At 50.8% G+C, this 19,994-nt stretch overlaps 1 protein-coding gene across 1 annotated transcript in view; it reads right to left on the reverse strand.

Annotated features, from left to right (window-relative positions):
- Positions 1-18,188, reverse strand: part of ACAN (aggrecan) — a 35,837-nt gene extending 17,649 nt beyond the window's left edge. The window contains 11 exon segments of the mRNA XM_055087942.1: positions 1-901; positions 3,897-4,112; positions 5,917-6,210; positions 7,313-7,440; positions 7,941-8,115; positions 9,973-10,377; positions 11,401-11,694; positions 13,439-13,566; positions 14,878-15,052; positions 15,985-16,368; positions 18,119-18,188. Of these exon segments, the coding sequence (XP_054943917.1) occupies positions 1-901; positions 3,897-4,112; positions 5,917-6,210; positions 7,313-7,440; positions 7,941-8,115; positions 9,973-10,377; positions 11,401-11,694; positions 13,439-13,566; positions 14,878-15,052; positions 15,985-16,368; positions 18,119-18,188 (3,170 nt within the window).
- Positions 18,189-19,994: the final 1,806 nt, after the last annotated feature.

The following is a 19,994-nucleotide window of genomic DNA, read 5'->3' on the forward strand; positions in this document are numbered from 1 at the left end:
CCTTCTCCAGAAGGAAGTCCACTGAGGTCCTCTACTCCAGAGGCAGAGGCTTCTGGACCTTCTCCAGTTGGAAGTCTGCTGAGATCCTCTATTCCAGAGGCAGAGGCTTCTGGGCCTTCTCCAGAAGGAAGTCCACTGAGGTCCTCTCTTCCAGAAGGGAGTCCACTGAGGTCCCCTACTCCAGAGGCAGAGACTTCTGGACCTTCTCCAGAAGGAAGTCCACTGAGGTCCTCTACTCCAGAGACAGAGGTCTCTAGGTCCTCTCTTCCAGAAGGAAGTCCACTGAGGTCCCCTACTCCAGAGGCAGAGACTTCTGGACCTTCTCCAGAAGGCAGTCCACTGAGGTCCCCTACTCCAGAGACAGAGCCCTCTGGGACCTCACCTCCAGAGGGTAACCTGTCAACTTTAGGAGTGCTGGTCCACGTAATTATATCTTCATCTCCTGAAGCCAGTCCGCTTTCCACAGGCAGGCCTGAGCCTACTGTAGAGGTGAGCCCACTGAGGTCAAGGTCTTCAGAGGGCAGTCCACTTGCAATCTCCCCTGAGGGTTGCCCACTGGAGTCTAGGTGTCCTGAAATTTCTCCACTGCCTGTGAAGTCTCCACTGACTTCAGGCATCCCAGATACCTCCCCAGCGCCTGGCAGCTCAGTCCTGCTGGGCACTGGGGCTGAAAGTGTGGATGGCTCCTCTGAGGGGAATAGCTCCTCTGAGGGGAACGGTTTCTCTGAGGTGAACGGTTCCTCTGAGGGGAATGGCTCCTCTGAGGGGAATGGTTCTTCTGAGGGCAACGGCTTTTCTGAGGGCAATGGCTCCTCCGAGGCTGAGGGCACTTCCGTTGCAGAAGGGCCTTCTGTGCTCTCCTCTGTTGCTGTGCTAGTGGGAAGCCATGTAGGAGGGACCCCTGGAGGAAAGGAAGAAGACAGATGAGGTGTGGATTTACTAACTCTGCCCCATTTTAAGCTCATGCAGAGAAGCTGAACTCCATTCCTTCCACAGTAAAACTTTTCTCTCAAGAGCTCAGAGATGTGTCCAGACATTTGCTAATGGAACCTCGCACAGCCTCTTGGGAAGGATGGGGACCAGAAAACTCCCCGCCACCCTCAGGCTATGCTTTGTGAGACCCTAGGGGGCTCCATTCACACTAGCCACAGAATGTGGGGGACTGGCTGCCACTGAGGACAGTCAAGGTCACCTTTCAAGTACTTCCACATTATTACCTCATTTATCTAAAAGCATGCTTTTTAAAGTGTGGTCTCTGGACCATCAGCACCAGTATCACCTGGGAACTTGACAAAAAAGCGAATTCTCAGATCCTACCCCAGCTCCACTGACTTAGGAATTCTGGGGCAGGACATATGTTTTAATAAGCTATGTGTTTTAATAAGCTTTTAATAATGTGTTTTAATAAGCTCTCCCTACCATGCTGATACTCCTTTAAAGTGGGAATTGTTCATCGGGACCCACCCCTCTGAGGCTGAGAGGGCCAGGTGATGTTTGCAAAAATATGTCAACTTTTCAATTCTGAGAGCCCTATTACAGAGGATTTGGAAAATATGGAAAAAAAAAGAGAAAAGAACAGAACAGAAAAGAAAACCCCACCATCCTAAATAATCATGGTTACATTATTTTCTTTCTGTCTTGTTTCCTTTGGCATTTAAAAATAACTAGCTGGGATTATACCTTGCATGTATTTTTGGGCTAATTTCCCAGGCGGAGAACATGAGCACAGAGGGTACTGGGTCCCAGTGGGCAGGTTTACAGCTTACTCTCACTTAAAGGAGAATCCTGGAGGGGGGTGGGGAGTTCAATATAGCAGTGGTGACATGCAAGAAGATTTTAGATGGATATATATACACACACACACATACATGTATTGGGTTGGCCAAAAGATCGTTTGGGTTTTTCTGTAAGAGGCTATGGAAAAACCCGAATGAACTTTTTGGCCAAGCCTATATATATATATATATATATATATATATACACACACACACACACACACACACACACACATCCCACATATCAGAAAATAGCCACTTACAGATATGATATAACATTTCTCTTTGAAATACATCTATGTTTCTTTTCAAAAGGAAGTCAATTTAAAGAAAAAGATACAGAGTTAATAGCAGTAGAGATGGTTCCCCAATAAGGCTCAAATTACCGAGGTGGTGGGGAACTGAAGAAATATTGGAAAACATTTCTATGGGGCCACTGGAGTCCCCTCCCATGGATAACTCCCGTTAGTGGCTGCCCGAGTCCCGTGCCAAGCCACACACTCATGCCAAAGAGGACTTGGTTATTCTTGTCCCGGTGAAGGTCAAGGAAAGGGCCTCAAGCAGTTGTGGCTGCTGGGTGAGGTCTCGGGGTTAGAATCCCACCTGCTCCACTGATGCACCTTTACCTTCTGGTTTTGCATTTCCAGCACCCAGAGGGGCACTTGGTGTGGCCAAATTGCTTGGGAACTGTGCACTGAATGACTGGATAAATTAGTGGGAAGCTTTGATATATTCCTTTTTTCAAATGCATGTACCCCTGGGCGAGCTGACTCTAAAAGGTGCACATAGGTGACTGTGCATTGCTCTAATTCAGCCTTACCCAAAGTGGGCCATATTAAAAATGCTCCGTGAAGGGGCTTCCCTGGTGGCACAGTGGTTAAGAATCTACCTGCCAGTGTAGGGGACACGGGTTCGAGCCCTGGTCCGGGAAGATCCCACATGCTGCATAGCAACTAAGCCCGTGCTCCACAACTACTGAGCCTGTGGGGGCTTCCCTGGTGGCACAGTGGTTAAGAATCTACCTGCCAGTGTAGGGGACACGGGTTCGAGCCCTGGTCCGGGAAGATCCCACATGCTGCATAGCAACTAAGCCCGTGCTCCACAACTACTGAGCCTGTGCTCTAGACCCCACGAGCCACAACTACTGAAGCCCGCGCTCCTAGGGCCCGTGCTCCGCAACAAGAGAAGCCACCGCAATGAGAAGCCCTGAGAAGCCCACACACTGCAACGAAGAGCAGCCCCCGTTTGCCACAAGTAGAGAAAGGCCATGTGCAGCAACGAAGACCCAACGCAGCCAAAATAAATAAATAAATAAATAAATAAATAATGAAAATGCTCCGTTAAAAAAAAAAGACCCTGTGATCAGATTCATTTGGCACGCACTGAATACATTGCCCCCCTCTGCCTTACAGTGCATATTAGCATATCCAAGGCTGTGAGAAGGTCTGCAGTGGGGGAAATCTGTATCTTCCTGTAAGCCAGGATTTCCCAAACCTTATGGCTACAAAACACTTTTTCCAATAGGGTTTGGGGGTCTTGCAATTTCATCCCATCAAGTCCCATCTGATTTAGTCATAACAGATGTTGCTCAGCAGGTTCTGACTGGGGACGCCTGACCCAGAAGAGGGACACAGAAGGAGAAGCAGGGCAAGGAGACAGGTCACGGTCAGACTGCCCACAGCCACCCACTCCCAGGCCCTTTCCCCTCTACTGGAGCTCCTCCTGCAAGAGAGTTTTTAAGAGGTTAGAGAGTAGGGGTGTAAATGCAGGAGCACAGAGTGAGAGCCCTCTGATTGACACAGTGCTGGGCATTTGGGGTGTGTAGCTGGAAGACGGTGCGGAGAGAGAGAGAGAGAGAGAGAAAGAGAGAGACAGAGAGAGAGGGGAAGAGGTGTGTTTTATGAACAAAGCTGCCCTTTCTCTCCCTTGGGGGTTGGTCCTAGAGGCCCGCTGAGGTGGCCGAAGTTGCCCACAGCGGCACACTTAGCTAGTGTAAGGGCTGGGGAAACAGAGCACAAGTCCCAGGGGGAGACGACCCTGCCCTCCCCCCACCGGGGCACACCCTAGGCTGCCAGGCGTGTGATGCATCGGGACGTGCCCCGGAGCCCGAGCCACACAGACCTGGCAGCGGGGAAGTGCCCGCTGGCGTGTAGGCGGGCTCCCATTCCGTCTGGTTTTCTGGCTCTGTGGTGAAGTCTGGGATTGCAGTCGTCTCCTCCCCAACAGGGACAGCAGCCACGCTGGGCCCCACTTCAGTAGTGATCCAGTCTTCCACCTCAGGGCGCTCTGTGGGTGTGCTACCCTCCTCTTCTCCTGGAGAGGGCACCGCCGAGACGCCTGAAGGGCATGTGGGTGGTGAGAGTTCTTTCTTACCAGTGACCCAATCCAGGCTGGCCCTTCTTGAGGGGAACTAGGGGATCCTGAGGTGGGCCAGGCCTGTGCACAAACCTTGCTGGTCCTCGGCCTCCCACCGCCCCACCCAGTCCAGTAGGATGGCTCTTGCCCTCAATTAATAAGAGCCGTTTGCATCAGCTATATCGATATGCACACACCATCGGCACTTTATTTCAGGGTGGTCTGGGGCACCTCTTCTGCAGAATCTATTATACCTGCCAGGCGTTGTTTAAAGGTGTTATGTATATAAAATTATTTTATCCCACAATGGCCATGTGAAACAGATACTATTATCTCATTTATAGATAGGGAAACTAAGGCACAGAGTTAAGTGACTTGTCCAGTGTCAGTGGCTTCTAAGTGATAGATCTAGTCTTTGGACCCAAGTATCTGGTGCCAGACTCTCTGCTCTCAAGTACTGCAATGATGTTGCCTTTCTTGGGGACAGAAATTATATTCCAAGTGTGTCTGGATCCAAATCAGGAGAGTGCTATTTAAAATGCATGAAGCCATCCTGGCACTGATGGCTGAAGGCAGGATTCATTGACTGGGGGTAATTGTTCTGTTTTAGTGGGCTCGATTGGGAAGGAAGCCAAACTTCTTGGCAGTTATATAAGAGGCTGAGTTTACGGAGGGTTGGGCATGGATGGTGGAGATGCATGGGAGGAATTTACTGGGAGGCTAACTGGCTTGGCTTCTAATTCCCAGAGCAGGGAGAAGGGTACTGGGGCAAGAGCCTCATCAAATCCTCTGGGAGGGGATTGGCTTTCTTAGGCTGGCAGAGTGGGACGGAACTTTCTTTGAATTAGGTTTTAAAAGGGGACCTGAAAGTCTGGGAAACTTTGGGGCACTCAGGGATTTTTTAAAATTAATGTTATTTTGAAATAATTACAGATTCACAGGCAGTTACAAATATACTGAGTTTTGATGTATAATATGTAAAATATGGCACAAGCCATTACTACAATCTACATTCTAGGCAGTGCATCTAGACCCATGGACCCTGTGAGAACTCATCCAATCAGAACCCAGCAAGGCCTTGGCCATGCCCTGGCCATGCCCGCTGAGTTGTTTGATGACATCACTCTCAGAACTCTGGTAACAAGGCATCGAGTACCCAGCATGGGTCAATTTAAAATGTGAATTTTTGGTGCTTGGTGAAGAATAATAATTTGACTAAACTCATCACAGAAATATTTAAAGGTGAAAATTTGACAAAAGTGTACAAATTAAAACAGTATATATATATATGTGTGTGTGTGTGTGTGTGTGTGTGTTATTTATTTATAATAATAAAGGTAACATTTATTGAGCATTTACTGTGTCCTAGGCACTATGCCAAGCATTCTGTGCCCACTACCCTTGTTAATCCTTCCAGCAACTCTTTGAGGTAGGAACGATTGTATCACTATTATATAGATGAAGCAGAGGAACAGAGAGGTTAAGTGACTTGCACAAGGTCACATAGCTACTAAGCAGCAGAGCCATGATTAAAATTCAGGTCTGCCTGATCTTAGAGCCCAAGTTCTTACTCATTTCTCTCTATGTGTCTCTGGGAGCATTTTAGAAGGATGTGCTTGCCTTGGGGTCAAAGCCTAAGGTCATGCTAGCTCCAGAGCTACCCCTGCCCAGAAAAACTGACTTTTTCCTCTTTGCTGTGATGGGTGGATGGAGGTCAGGAGGGATGAGCCAGGGGAGTCACCACCCCAGACAGAAGGGGTGCCAGAGGAGAGGTGAAGGCACATACCTCGGAAGCAGAAGGCGTGGTGCCGGGACAGCGGGTCCAGGAGGCCTGTCTGGTTGGGGTAGAGATAGACGGTTCTCACACCTGGCTTGTCCCCGCCGCAGGCAGGCCTTGGGGTGACGATGGGGTAGCGGAGGCTGCCGTCAGATAGCCAGCCAGCGTAGCACTTGTCCAGGCCGTGGCTCCAGGCAGCATAGAGCTGGCCCGTGGTGGCCAGTGTGGCGTTTTGGGTTTCACAGAACTCCTGTGCTTCCTGGAAGGTGAACTGCTCCAGGCGTGTGGCGAAGAACACCTCCCCTGGGGGCAGAGGCAGATGGCAGTTGTGACCCTCCACCCTCACGGCCAGAGCAGCCTCTGCTCACCCAGGGGCAGGGCAGCTGAACTAAGACGAGTTGGTTTCTCATCATGCAAAGAACCTCCCCTGCTTCCCTCCTTTCTGGATTCTCCAGTCACACTTAGACACCCCCTCCTCTGGCTGAGAGGAGAACTCCCTTGGGCACCCTGTGCTCCCCTAAACCACAGCACTTAATCACTGAGCACTGAATGTTGTGGACCTGCCAACCCACCCGCCGCACTGTCATCCCCACCCTGTGAGCTCATCGAGGGCAGGAGGCGGGGCCTGTAGCCGCTGTTGGGGGTTGGGGTCCCAATACTCAGAACACTACCCGGGTCTCTGTCTGATTTTGGGGAAGGAAGTTCACATTTACTGAAAACCTGCTTATACCAGGCACTTTTCATGCACATCTTATTTAATACTCAAAAAAGTCTCTGACATAAGCATAAATCAGCCACATTTTATAGATGAGGAAACTGAGGCCTAGAGAGGTTAAGTAACTTGTCCAGTTCCCAAAACAAGTGAGTGGCAATGTTGAGATCTTTCCTGAATACGAGCATTTCCAAAATTGGGTCACTGGAACGGTAATTTGGTGATTTTAATTGAAATGAAAAGAAATGAAATAAGACCAAACAAAGGGTCTGTGTTTAACTAAGCTTGGGCGATGCTTGGTTAAGCAGAGTTAAAGAGATTTTTTTTACTGCAGGACTTCTCAGAGCCTTTGATTTGTTCGTGGGCATATTGGGATTCTCCATCAGGCAGAAGGTGTATATAATACTTTTTGGTATAAGTAAATTAATTCATTTATCCATAGAACTTATTGTTTTTTCAAGAAACCAATGCTCCCCTGCAATGCTGGGGAATCCACATGAACCATCTGGGAGGGAGAGGAGGGGCCTGACCTGAGAGACCGGCTGGGAAGCCCTTCTTTCTTAAACAGGATCCTTCCCCTGCTCCCCGCCCAGGTGGGAATGGGATTAGGTGGATGGTAATTCCCTCTTCTCTGTGTCACCCCGTCAGCCCCCTGCCTGTCTAGAGACCGAAATGTGAGAACGTGGTCTGTACCATCGAGTCTGTCCACGTAGCAGTAGACATCGTAGGTTTCTGATGGTGGTCGCACGCCATAGGTCCGGACCCCCGGGCTGCTGTCCTTGTCACCCACACACGGGGTCCGTGGGCTCACAATGGGGTATCTGCAGAGGAGGATGGGAGGGGCGGATGAAGACCTGTTCTGGGGGCTGGGGATGCAGGGCCTCAGAGTATGGCCGGCAGGTCTCACTTGGGAACTTGGGCAGGGTGTGTCTTCTGCTGTCCGGTGGGATTCAAACCAGGAAGGAACCTCTCATGCAGCACATTCCCTGTGTGGCTGGGGGAAGGGTCTGGGGGCCCCTGGGGGATTCCTGGCTTCAGAAGAAAGCCCACGGCATGGAAGGGCCAAGCTGGGGAGGACTGCGGGGCTTGACAAGGAGCTCTCTCTATGTCTCTTGAGGTGAAATGGCCAAGGAGTTAATGTCACCTGAGGCCCATCCCCACTGTCTCAGAATATGCCTTGATTCTGAGGGAGAAATTAAGGGATTCGCCAGAAACCACTAATTAATGGGCATGTAGTGTGGTGGGTGTCCACTCTGGCTCCCCAAGCCTGACCTCTCATGGTTGGGTTTGGGTTAAGAGGGGAGCCCAGCTAGTCTGTCACCTGACGGTCTGGTCCTGCAGCCAGCCGGCATCACACTGCTCGTAGCCTGCTTCATAGGCGGCCTGGAGCTGTTCGGGCGAGGCGATGACGGCCCCGGTGCGCAGGCAGGCCTGCTGGGCCTCCTCAAAGGTCAGTGAGTAGCGGGATGAGCCCGGGCGGTAGTGGAACACAACTCCTGGGCGGGGAGGAGAGGGAGAGAAGGAGAGACAGTTCAGGCTCAAGGCATGGACCAGGTGCCACAATACCAGGGACCGTGGTGCCTGGTTCTCAAGGCTCTGCAGGTGTGGAGGGAGCCCTGGCTCCTGGAGGAATGACCTCCCTTCATCCCCTCCTTCCTTTCTTATTCCCGATCTGATTCCTAGTCAAGCTAGTTCTCTCTGCTTGTTCAAACCACTCCTGAAAGCCACCTCCTTGAGAGAGCCTTCTAGGACTCTTCTGCCGTAAGTCTTCCCAACCCTCCTTTCTGGGCTCCCCACTCCTAGGATGCTCATTTTTCCCATTACTCTTTAAATCAAATGCATTTTCTCTTGTTATGGAAAGAATAAGCAATCATTACAGAGCATTTGGAAAATATAGAGAAGGATAAGGAAGAAATCAAACAACCACTGCATTTCTTCCACTTGGCCCAGGGTCCAGGGTTCAGGGGGTGGGTGGTCCTCCTGAAAGTGGCTGCAAGAGTTTGTGTGGGTGCACTGGGTGTATTTCTGGGGAGTGAGCTCATAGCTTTTGCCAGATTCCCAAAGGGTCTGCGGTCCACACAGCTTATCCTGGAGCTCCTACTTACTCTGACTCCCCAGTTGCATTCAGCTGGACACACATTTGCTTTTGACACTGCCCTGGGTGACTGGCCAGTTTATGTCACAGCTGTGGATCCCCAACCTGAGTCTGCCCCTGTTCTTGTCCTGTTCTGGGTTAGATGTTCATGTGTCCATTGGCACCTTCCCATGTGGTGGCCACATGGAGAGAGTGAGGGTCTCTCCAGCCCTGGGCCAACCCTGGGACTCAGCTATTGTTGGTGTTACTCCAAAACTTCTACACAATTCTTCCTCCTCAACATACTGTATTAATCTGGGCAATTCAGGCTGAAATCTCACTTGGTGGCATCGTGGGTGTGATGGTGGATGGCAGTGTCCATTTGCCCCTCCTCCAGGAGGGGACACCACCAAGGTGCTTAAGGAGGCCACCCCAGTACGTCCTTCCTGATCACGGACTTGAGTCTGGGGACCAGCTGGGCTTTATGTGATGTGACATCCCAATCATCCAGACACTTATTAAGCACCTGAAACACCATCATCCCAGAACTGGGGTGGCAAACGTTTTCTGGAAAGGGCCAGACAGAACACATTTTAGGCTTTGTGGGCTAAATGGTTTCTGCACAACTATTTAATCCTACCATGATAGCCCTAAATGGCCACAGACAACATGTTACCAAATGGGTGTGGTTTTGTTCCAATCAAACTTTATTTGTGGACAATTAAAGTTTGAATTTTATATAATTTTCATTATATGTCACAAAATATTCTTCTTCTTTTTACTTTTCCCCTCAAGTATTTAAAAAGATTCTTAACTCTTAGTTCATGGGCCATATAAAAACAGAGGATGGGCTGGATTTGGTCCACGGGACAGTTTGCTGACCCCTGTCCTGGAGGGTCAGTGCTGTGAGAGGCCCAGGGGTCACCCAGTGCAGCCGATATCAAGCAGTTCTATTCTGCGGTAGTGCCTGATGGGGCTAGGAGGGCCCCTGGGAAAAAGAGCCCCCATTCTCCATCACACTTCACCTCTACCTGCTGATATATACCACCTATGACTTCATTGGAAGGAAATGCTTTGTGGCAAAAGAGCCATAGACACACAAAAGAGTGTGGGTATCACTGGTCTGGCCCATTCCCCTTGTTTCACAAATGAGGAGAGTCAAGTCTGAGAGGAGGGAGGCTTGTCCCAGGTCCCAGGTCAAGCTAAAGGTATAGAAGACCCCCGGGCCAAGCTCTTTCCACCTACCCCCGATGCAGCCCCCTGAGGGGCGGGCACTTACCCCCTGGCAGTCGTGGCTGTCCAGGGACCTCGGTTGCACCTGGGGCTGCGGTCACCTGCACGACGAGGTCCTCGCTGGTGAAGGCCGTCGGAGCACCCAGGCCAGGTGTGGACTCCTCGGGAAAGGCCCAGGGCCGGGTAGCCTCTCCGGTCCTGTTCTCGGCCTCAGAGAAGGCGGTGGCCCCTACTTCGGGGGCAAAAGTGAAGGGCTCCTCGGGCTCCAGGGCGGTAGGGGTGACGTCAAAGACGGGTTTCACCGTGAGGATCACGCTGCCTCGGGCTTCACCCTCGGTGATGTTTCGGGGCAAAGGCAGCTCCACATCAGGCCAGGTCACCGTCTGGATGGTGATGTCCTCCTCACCACCCACCCCGAAGAAATTTTCTGGGATGTCCACAAAGTCTTCACCTGGGGCCGGGGGTTAAAGACAGGCATTAGTGCTCAGCCTGGGGCTGGCTTGGGGGAGATGAGCAACGGATCGCCTCCTCCTCTGCTAAGGAAGGAAAGCACCTACTGTGTGCCTGGTACCTGGCCAGGCCCATTGCAGGGGTCCTCAACGATTTGAGTATTTATTATAGGGGTGCCCACGGTTTCCAGACTGCAAGAGAATGCAGTCACCAGAGCACAAGACCGACCAATCAGCTCACTGCTTGTAAAGCCATCTTGTTCCAACATCCCTTCCTGATTAATGCCAGCCAGTTGTCTCCTTACCTATCCTGTGAGTATCTGTTGACCACCTGATGTTATAAGTAGCCAACCGGACAATGTAAATCAGCTACAAAGGGAAATGGAAAAATCTTCCCAAGGATGCAGGGGCTCATGAAGTTGATGAAGGTGACATGAGAGAACTGCCTGCCTCAGTCATGAACAAACGGGGGTCTGGCAGAAACAAGCCATTTAGTAATTAACAAAGAGAGCAACTATGAGGATGCTAGAACTTCTAACAGGGTGGTAGGAATATTGAAAGGTTAAGAGAAGTTTTGGGGGAAATCCTAATTTATTTTTGCACAAGTAACCCTCTTCATGTAAGATCAGGCTGTGGAAGTTAAACATGAAATGAGATATGTTGTTGTGCTAGCACCAGTTTTGTCATCAAATTTACTCAACTCCAAATTATTCATTGTTTTTTTTCCCCTCCAATAATTAGCACTTAATTGTAAGTATAACCTAGACTGTGTAAAATATAAGATAAAAACATTTTTAAAAGTTTTAGTTTGGTTTTACTTTTAGGGCTGGGTACGCTGCAGCCTCCAGTGCTTCTACCTTAGCTCCCCTAGGAACCCGTGAAAATAGGGGGTGCTAAGACAAGGGGTTCAGGTACCCAGTGGCCCTTTGGAGGGGGTAGAAACCAGGCCCCCACTCTAAGATCTCATCCTCTGGGCCCGAGTTTCGGTGGCACGATCACCCTTCCGGCCTCCAGCCCAAGCCCACCTGTGTAGCAGATGGCGTCATAGCGGGATGAGGGGTCGGGGTATCCCGTCTGGTTGGCGTGCAGGTAGACGGTCCTCACGCCCAAGAGGTTGCCCCCGCAGTTGGGCCGGGCCTTGGAGATGGGGTAGCGCACGCTGCGGTCGGCCAGCCAGCCGGCGCTGCACATGTCCATGCCACTCTGCCAGGCCAGGTAGAGCTGGCCCGTGGTGGCCAGCCGGGCGCCCAGCCGCCGGCACTCGTTGGCTGCCTCCTGGAAGGTGAACTTCTCCGGGGCTGTTGCATAAAAGACCTCGCCTGCGAAAGACACAGCCGGCAGCGTGAGGAGCTCCCTCCCACGCCTGCCCCGTGTCCCCAGGGAGATCCATGTGGTTGCTCAGGGTTTGGCCTCTAACTTCTCAAAGCCCTGGTCCCACATGTCTGTATTTCAGATCCTGCCCTCCACCTCCTATGGGCTTTTGGGTGGGGTGATGTCAGTTTCCTAAAACAGGGACCAATAAAGAATCTGCCAAAAAGACAAAGAAGTGAGGAAAGTGCAGAGCAAATGTGAGGCCCGGGAGGAAACTCCTGCCGGAAAGCATCTTCGCCCACACTTTGCTATGGAACTTCTTACCACCGGGGCATCTCTCCTATGAGTCAAGCATTGCCCACTGGAACAATCCTTTTTTTTTTTTTTTTTTTTTTCTTAAACTGATTAAAAAAAATATTTATTTATTTGGCTGCGCCAGGTCTTAGTTGCGGCACGTGGGATCTTTGTTGAGGCGTGTGGGATCTAGTTCCCTGACCAGGGATTGAACCCACAGCTCCTGCACTGGAGTGCAGAGTCTTAACCACTGGGCCACCAGGGAAGTCGCTGGAGCACTCCTTTTTACAATTCCAAATTCTGATGGTAAAAGCAGGCATCAGACTTTGACCCTAATAGCAGTGTTTCCCAAATTGGGGTCTCTAGGCCCCGAAGAGTCCATAAGGGCAATGGTGGGGGCCTGTGGGCTCTTTTTACTGTTTTTGAAAACCTAACAAGGTTGTGCTGCAGGGAGGGACAGGGTGGTGGGCATCTCCCCGGGGGTTGTTCTGGTTGTCCCTGCTCAGTGGCAGCTCTGGTTGGCCCTAATCAGTGTCTTTAATTAGCCCAAAGTGGGAACACAAATATTCGTTACTTAATCTACCAGCTTGGGCCCTGGGGTGAGAATGAGGAAAGGGGTCACGGTGGTGAGGAAGCTGGGGACGTTCCCTGCCTCACAGTGGGCCAGGTTGTCAGCCTTTCTCCTGCCTGGGCGCAGCCGTGATCTCGGGGTGAGGGGGGAGGTGCAGAGTTTGCAATGTCAAAATGGGTGAACGAGTGCTGATGGGGGAAGGGGTGTCATCCACTTGCCTGGGTAACTTGCTCAGCTCTGACTGTGACCAAACTTAACTCCCTTTACAAACCAGAGAAAGATGATAGATTCCTTCTCGCTGCCCCTGGTGCTCTCCAGAACTAGCCCATTGGGGCGGCCTGGATAGGGCTGGGGGCTGGCAGCACAAAAGCTGAGAGAGGATGGCTGGGAGGCCAGCTCTCCTGGGAATGACATTTCTGATAGGCTCCCCCTGGAGTGGCCTGGGTGGGAGGGGGTCCTTTGTGAGGGTGACAAGGATGAGCTGGGCTTTAACTGTGCAGTGGAGCTTGGGACAGCGATGGGCTGGTCAAGCAGCGGGGGTCCTGGCTGGGAGGAACAGTCGCAGGTGAGAGACCAGCTATAAATATTCTTGGGCCCATTGATGGCCCAGTTTGCAGGTACCTGGGGCCACTGAGGCCCTCCCCAAAGTGGAGAGTGAGGGGGGCCAGACCCTTACTTCCTGAACTCTTCCCTCCCCCACCCACGCTGGGCATGATGAGGCTGGGGGCCAGGGAGGGGGGAGGGGCAGGGGCGGGGAGGAAGCGGGTGTTGAGGGTGTGATGTCCTGGGTTAACGCCCTGCCCAGGAGGAGGCCCCTGTGATCCTGAGGGTCAGCAGGATGAAGGGATTGGGGAGCCGGCTCTTGGGAGCGGGGTGGGTGGCCTCACCCTCCATCTCCTCTGCGAAGCAGTACACATCATAGGTTTCATTGGTGTCGCGGATGCCGTAGGTTCTTACGCCGGGAAACTCATCCTTGTCCCCATAGCAGGCTTCCCTTGGAGTGTGGATAGGATACCTGCCGGGAACCCAAAGTAGGGATGTGACAGTCAGGGGATGGAGGGGGCCAGTGGCCCGTGCCCTTGTATCCTCCTCCCTTGTGGGAGGAAACGGTGACTTACTGATGTGTTTGCTGAGATCTGCCTAGATCTGTGGGCTACTTGTTTCTACAGCCTTTTTCCCAGCTTTATTAAGATATGTTTTCACCATTACTGGTGATTAAAGGCGGACCCCTTTACTGAATATTTATTGGTACCAAACATGTTCTATCAGGAGCTTGCAAATCTTTTCTGTAAAAGGGCACATAGTAAATATTTTAGGTCTTACAGGCCATTGGGTCTTCATTGTGACCTTGCCATTGTAGTGCGAATGAAGCAACCACAGACAAAATAACAGGAGTGGCTGTGTTCCCATAAAACTTTGTTTACAGAAACAAGGGGTGGGTTGGATTTGACCCATGAGCCATAGTTTGCTGACCCTTGCTCTGTATCATGTGAGTCTCACATCAACCAAATGAGGTGCTATAACAACTCTATTTTAAACTGGAAGAAACTGGGGTCCAGAGATGTTAAGCAATTTGTTCCAGGTCACACAGCTTCCAAGTGTCAGAGTTGGGATTTGAGCCCAGCTCTTTCTGAGGCTGAGGTGTGGGCTCTTGCACTATGCTAGGCTGTTGTCTTATCTTGCTTTAAAGAATATGGCTAATGGGTTTTGTGTCCTAAGATCTTTTGCCTACCCCAAGATTACAAAGGTATTTCCCTTTGTTTTCTTCTTGTGGCTTTGTGGTTCTGGCTTTTGCATTTAGAGCTCTGATCCATCCCCAATGAACTGTCTCATCTTGCTTTTACAGGCTTGATCACACAATTGCAGTCCCTTGAAGGCAGGGCTCTGACTGTCCTGCTGCACAACCTATTCCTCAGCAGCTGTGCTCAGGGAAAAACGCACCAAGAAGCTTAATTTACGTATGTCTTGCCTTATTAAAGACAAACTGAATGTAAAGTGTTTTACAAAAATGTATAAACAACAAAGTTTTAAAAAGATGTAAGTGAAGAAATCATGGCCAAGGGAAAAATGAGTAGGAAGAATAATCATGTGTAATTTGCATGGAGAAAATGCTCATGTAGCGCTAAGTTGCTAGTGGTCACTCACTCCACCGCAGGACAGAAGACCAAGGATTTGGGACAGGTCATCGGGGCCTGACCTAGAACTGGTCAAGGCATCCCTTCAGCCCCAGCTGAGGTTGGGCTCTGTGTCTGGCTGGCACCAGCTCAGTGCTGTTCAACGTTCCAGCCCATCATCTACCCTACTCCCAGGGTAGCCCGGGGCTCACCTGACAGTCTGGTCTGCCAGCCAGCCGGCATCGCACTGGTGGAAGCCGTCCTCATAGGCGGCCTGCAGCTGCTCGGGAGTGGCGATGATGGCGCTGTTCTGCAGGCAGGCCCGCTGCGCCCTGTCGAAGTCCAGGGTGTAGCGTGTGGAGATGGCTCTGTAATGGAACACGATGCCTGCAAGACACGCGACGGCAAGAGAGCAGGTCAGGCACAGCCTCCCGTCACCCAGGCCCTTGCAGAATTAGGGCAGGAGTCAAGGGGATGTAGAGACATCTGGTCGGGCCCCTAGCTGATGGGTGGCTCCTGTCTCCACATTTGCATATGGTCCTTCTGCCTTTCCTGGAACACCTCTGGTAACGGGAAGCTCACTACCTCACAAGGCATCTTTTTGGAAACCTGTGATAATTCTGATAATCAGAAAGTTCTTTGACTTGAACTAAAGTCTGCCTCCTTATAATTTTTTCTTGTCATTCCAGGACCCTATATTTGCTTTGCAGAAAGAGACACTTAGAGCTCCATGCACCCTCAGCCCAGGGGCATCCTAGTGGGAATCCTGTTTAAGGCACAGGCAGGAGTGGGCCATCTTTGGCAGAGTCTCCCAGCAGGAAAAATCTGGTGCTGACTGGAGTCCTGGAGCCAACCAAGGACAAACATATTCTTTGGCCCATCGAGAGCAAGGGAACCAGGGAGTCCTCATCCCTTTCTTTGGCTTCTGGAACTGGAGGTGGGGGAGGGAAAAGACACCTGGGTAGAGAGTCAGGAGACTGGGGAAACTTCATTCAGGCAAGTCACTTAACCTCAGTTTGCTTGTCTGTAAAATGGGGATGATCACGAGGCAACCGAATCACAGGACTGATGGGAAGAATAGACTGTCATTTACATGCGACTGTGGCCCTGAAGAATTTAATTCATTTAAATTCCAGAGAGAGTGATATTACCAGCTCTGTGTTACAGGGGAAGCAACTGAAGTGAAGTAACTTGACTGAGGTGCAAACCATCAGGGGCAGGAGCCGGGATTTGAAAGCCAGACAGCCTGGCCCGAGAGAGGATGCCATTCTGGTTCTTCCTGCAGGTGAAGCAGGGCCCCTGTGGGAGGAGGCTCTCACCTTTCACCACGACCTCCAGGGTGGCCTTGCTGTCCTCGATGCCGTGCATCACCTCGCAGCGATAGATCCCAGAGTCATTGGACCTCAGGTTCTGGATTTCCAGGGTGGCGTCGCTGGGGATGGCCGGGTAGTTGGGCAGCGTGACCCTGTCTCGGTAGGCACTGTTAACCCTCACCTGCCCTTCAGTCGCCACCAGCAGCACCAGCTCCTTCTCCTTGGAAATGCAGCTCCACTTGATTCTTGGGGCGAGGGGGGCGGTGGAGGGGGCGGTGGTCACGGGGTGCATGGGGTCGATGAAGTAGCAGGGGATGGTGAGGGAGCTCCCCAGGAGGACCCGCAGCGGGGACGGTTCAGGGATGCTGACACTCAGCGAGTTGTCAGGGTCTGTGCGGGAGACACGGGGGTGGGAGACAGACCTGTTAGTGCCCAGAGAGGACCACCCAGCCTCCCCGTCAGTGCTTCTGGAAATGACAAAGTCCCACGAGTGTGCTGGTGTCTATCCTGTGCCACATGGAATTCCCTTTCCAGAGCAGCTTTCTCAAGACCTCCGGTCTCTGTGCCTCAAGACAGGAACTATGGAGCCAGAAAGGGCTGCAGAGGAGGGCAGCGGAAGCTTCAGAGGGGAGACCACCTCTCTGTTTCTCAAACTGGGGTACCCAAAGCGATGCCAAGCCATAGGATAAACAGAACCCATCTTCCTGGAGTGACAGCTTGACTCAAAAATTGGCAAAAAATTATCTGGGGATAGAAAAAATTATTATAGGGAGGAAAAAAAATCCACACAACTTTTAAAGCTAAGATATAAAAATATCAAATACTTAAGGAGGTCTGCTTCAGGCTCCATCCTGACCTTGCAGAAGGATGAATCATTCTCTTCTGCTGTTGGGGGATCGCGAGCCTAGCTGGAGAAGCATCAGAGAGGATCAGACATTTAAGTCTGCAAAGGGTCAGACTGGGGTGGGGTGGGGTGGGATATGATTAGACTCCACAAAAACACATGGAGAGCATTGATAGGGAAGATGCAGCATGTCTGCCAAATCCTGTTAGAAGTCAAAGATCTTCCTGGAATTGGAAAGAAAGAGCCTTTGAAAAAATAGCACCTTTCATGGAGATTCAGACACTTATTGAATCTTTTTCTCCAGGAGAACCTAGAGGTTGAAAATAAAGATGTTTCAGGTATTTGTGGGTGGCAGATACATAACAAGGCAGGGAAAGGGGAGCCAGGAATGTTTGGGGTGAACTCTAACCTTCTGATGTCCTGGCCGGTCACCACCAGGCCCTTCACAGAAACCTCCCTCTCTGATACTCAGCCCTAGCACCTGACACAGTGTGGTCTTAGTGGTGGTGGTTCTCTGGGGACAGCTGGAAGCGACAGCAGCGCCTGGCTCTAAAGTTTTTAAAGCTGTCAACCAACCCTCGTGAACTGGGTGGCCTGTGTGGGCAAACCACCCCAGGTTATAGCCAGGGGTGGATATCTGTGGGTCCCAGAGCAAGAGTACAGAGGGAGACCTGTGGACCATATGTCTAAATATTTAAAAGGTATAAATCAAGCCAACAGATTGTTAAGTAAAACATGTTCTATCTTCTTATTTGACAGTGATACTTTTCAAAATGAAAAGCCAGATTCAAATTTAGAATTCTTGGATTCCTTAGAGTTTTGCATTGAGATGTGTTGGCCAAGCTGGAGGAGGGGAAATCAGGGCCCCTTCTCTTCCCACCACGGCTCTGCACTTTGAGGGGTCTGTGTGTACCCCAGTCCTCACATCCCAGCTCTGTCTACACTCAAACAGCCACCCCTTCACCTCTCAGACTGGAGGCGTGGTTCCTCCATGGGAGGGTGGACCCAGAGGAGCGAACCATGCAGCCCTGGAAGTGACTTGGGCCCAGCTGGACAGGGAATTGTGGGCATTCTGGGTACCCAGAGGGAGCATAGATCTGAGCGGATACATCTCACTGGCCCTACAGATTCCTCATTCTTTAGGGAGCTTTGGGGCTGGAGGAGGGTAAGAGGGGCCTCTAGAGTGATGGCCCAGAGTAAGCGCCAGGGCTAGCAGGACTAGGTTCGGCTCCCCCCCACCAGAGTCCAGTCCTCAGTGCCTGCTGGTAGATGAGACATGAGCGGGGATGCCCTCACCTGAAACTTCTGCTGAGATGGCTGCTGCGATGACTCTCAGAGTCACAAACACGAAGAGTAAAGTGGTCATAGTTCACCTGGAAGAGAGGAGTCATTCGGAGGTTCAGATACACTGAGGTTGAGGGTCATGTGTCACATGACAAGTGTGATAAACTCCTGGCCCGTGGATCTGAAATTGCTTCAGGATAAGGAGGCTATACTGTATAAGCACAGGGAACTCTGCTCAGTACTCTGTAATGACCTATATGGGAAAAGAATCTAAAAAAAGAGTGGATATATGTATCCGTATAACTGATTCACTTTGCTGTACAGCAGAAACTAACGCAACATTGTAAATCAACTCTACTCCAATAAAAATGAAAAAAAAAAAAAAGGTAAGGAAGCTGCATGTGACTCGAGAGATATCTTCTCCAAGAATCCCCTCCTCACAAAACCTTCACAGATTTCTCAGTTTAATTACGGGTGTGAGGCTGGAAACCTCCTCCTACCTTTTCTAGGGAACCTCTCATCTTCTGACCAACAAAGGCTCATCCTAAAGGATCCCTGCAATGGTTGATTTTATGTCAACTTGACTGGGCTCAAATATTTGGTCAAACGTTATTCTGGGTGGGTCTATGAGGGTGTTTTGGGATGAGATTAACATTTTTTTTTAAAGATTTTTCTTTCTTTTTGATGTGGACCATTTTTTAGTCTTTACTGAATTTGTTACAATATTGCTTCTGCTTTTTATGTTTTGGTTTTTTGGCTGTGAGGCATGTGGGATCTTAGCTCCCCGACCGGGGATCGAACCCACACCCCCTGCATTGGAAGGCGAAGTCTTAACCACTGGACTGCGAGGGAAGTCCCAAGGATGAGATTAACTTTTAAATTGGCAGACTGAGTAGAGCAGATTGCCCGGCTAATGGGGGTGAGCCTCGCCCAATCAGTTGAAGGCCTGAGTCAAACAAAACGGCTGAACCTCCCCCGAATAAGAGATCATTTCTCCTGCCTGATGACCTTCAAACTGCCTTCAGACTTGAACTGAAACATTGGTTCTTCCTGGGTCTCAAGGCTTCAGACTCAGGCTGGAACAACACCCTGGCTCTCCTGGGTCTCTAGCTTGCCAAAAACCTCAGTAATCATGTGAGCCAATTCCTTGGAATAAATCTCTTTCTATATGTATACACACATCCATATGGTTCTATCTCTCTGGAGAACCCTGACTAACACAACTCCCCAGGCCAGAACAGTGACATGAGTTACCCAACCTCCCCGATGAAATCTGGACCTGCCACCAATTTCAAATTCAGGAATCTTGTGCGTTTTAGGATGGATGATTCTCCAAGATTTGGGGCACAATTCAGGGGCCTGGTTCAAGTCAGGGGAAGGATGCTCACCCAGAGAGCTCTGTGGAGATGGACAGATTAATAATTTAGGAGAGAAATGAGAGCCCAGGATCCCTGGAGCCCTCTTGCTGGCCCAAACAATGACTTCATGTGAATTAGAGAAACAAACTTTCCTTATTGCCATCCGCTGGAAAACTGTCACGCTCAGTATACTAATCTTTGAAGGGCATCCCCTGCATTACTGGGATCCTGACTCCAAGTGGGCGAGTGCAGGTAGACCCCAAGAAAACCCATCTGAATTTGCAAGAGATCAACCAGAGCGGTGGTTCTCAACTTTGGCTGCACGTTGAGATCACCTGGGCTTCAGCCTGGTCCTCAGATGTTTTAAAAGCTCCCCAGAAGGTTTGAACGTGCAGCCGGGATGTGGGCAGTCACACTGCCGATGCCTGTGACTTGCACCCCATGACACGTGCCCGAGGATGTTTACTGAGCTGTTCTGTTGGATGGACCTGCATTGGCGCCTTCCCTGCCCTCCTCTCAGTCTGTGAGCG

The sequence above is a fragment of the Physeter macrocephalus genome, chromosome 11, assembly GCF_002837175.3.
Source record: "Physeter macrocephalus isolate SW-GA chromosome 11, ASM283717v5, whole genome shotgun sequence".
NCBI lineage: Eukaryota > Metazoa > Chordata > Mammalia > Artiodactyla > Physeteridae > Physeter > Physeter macrocephalus.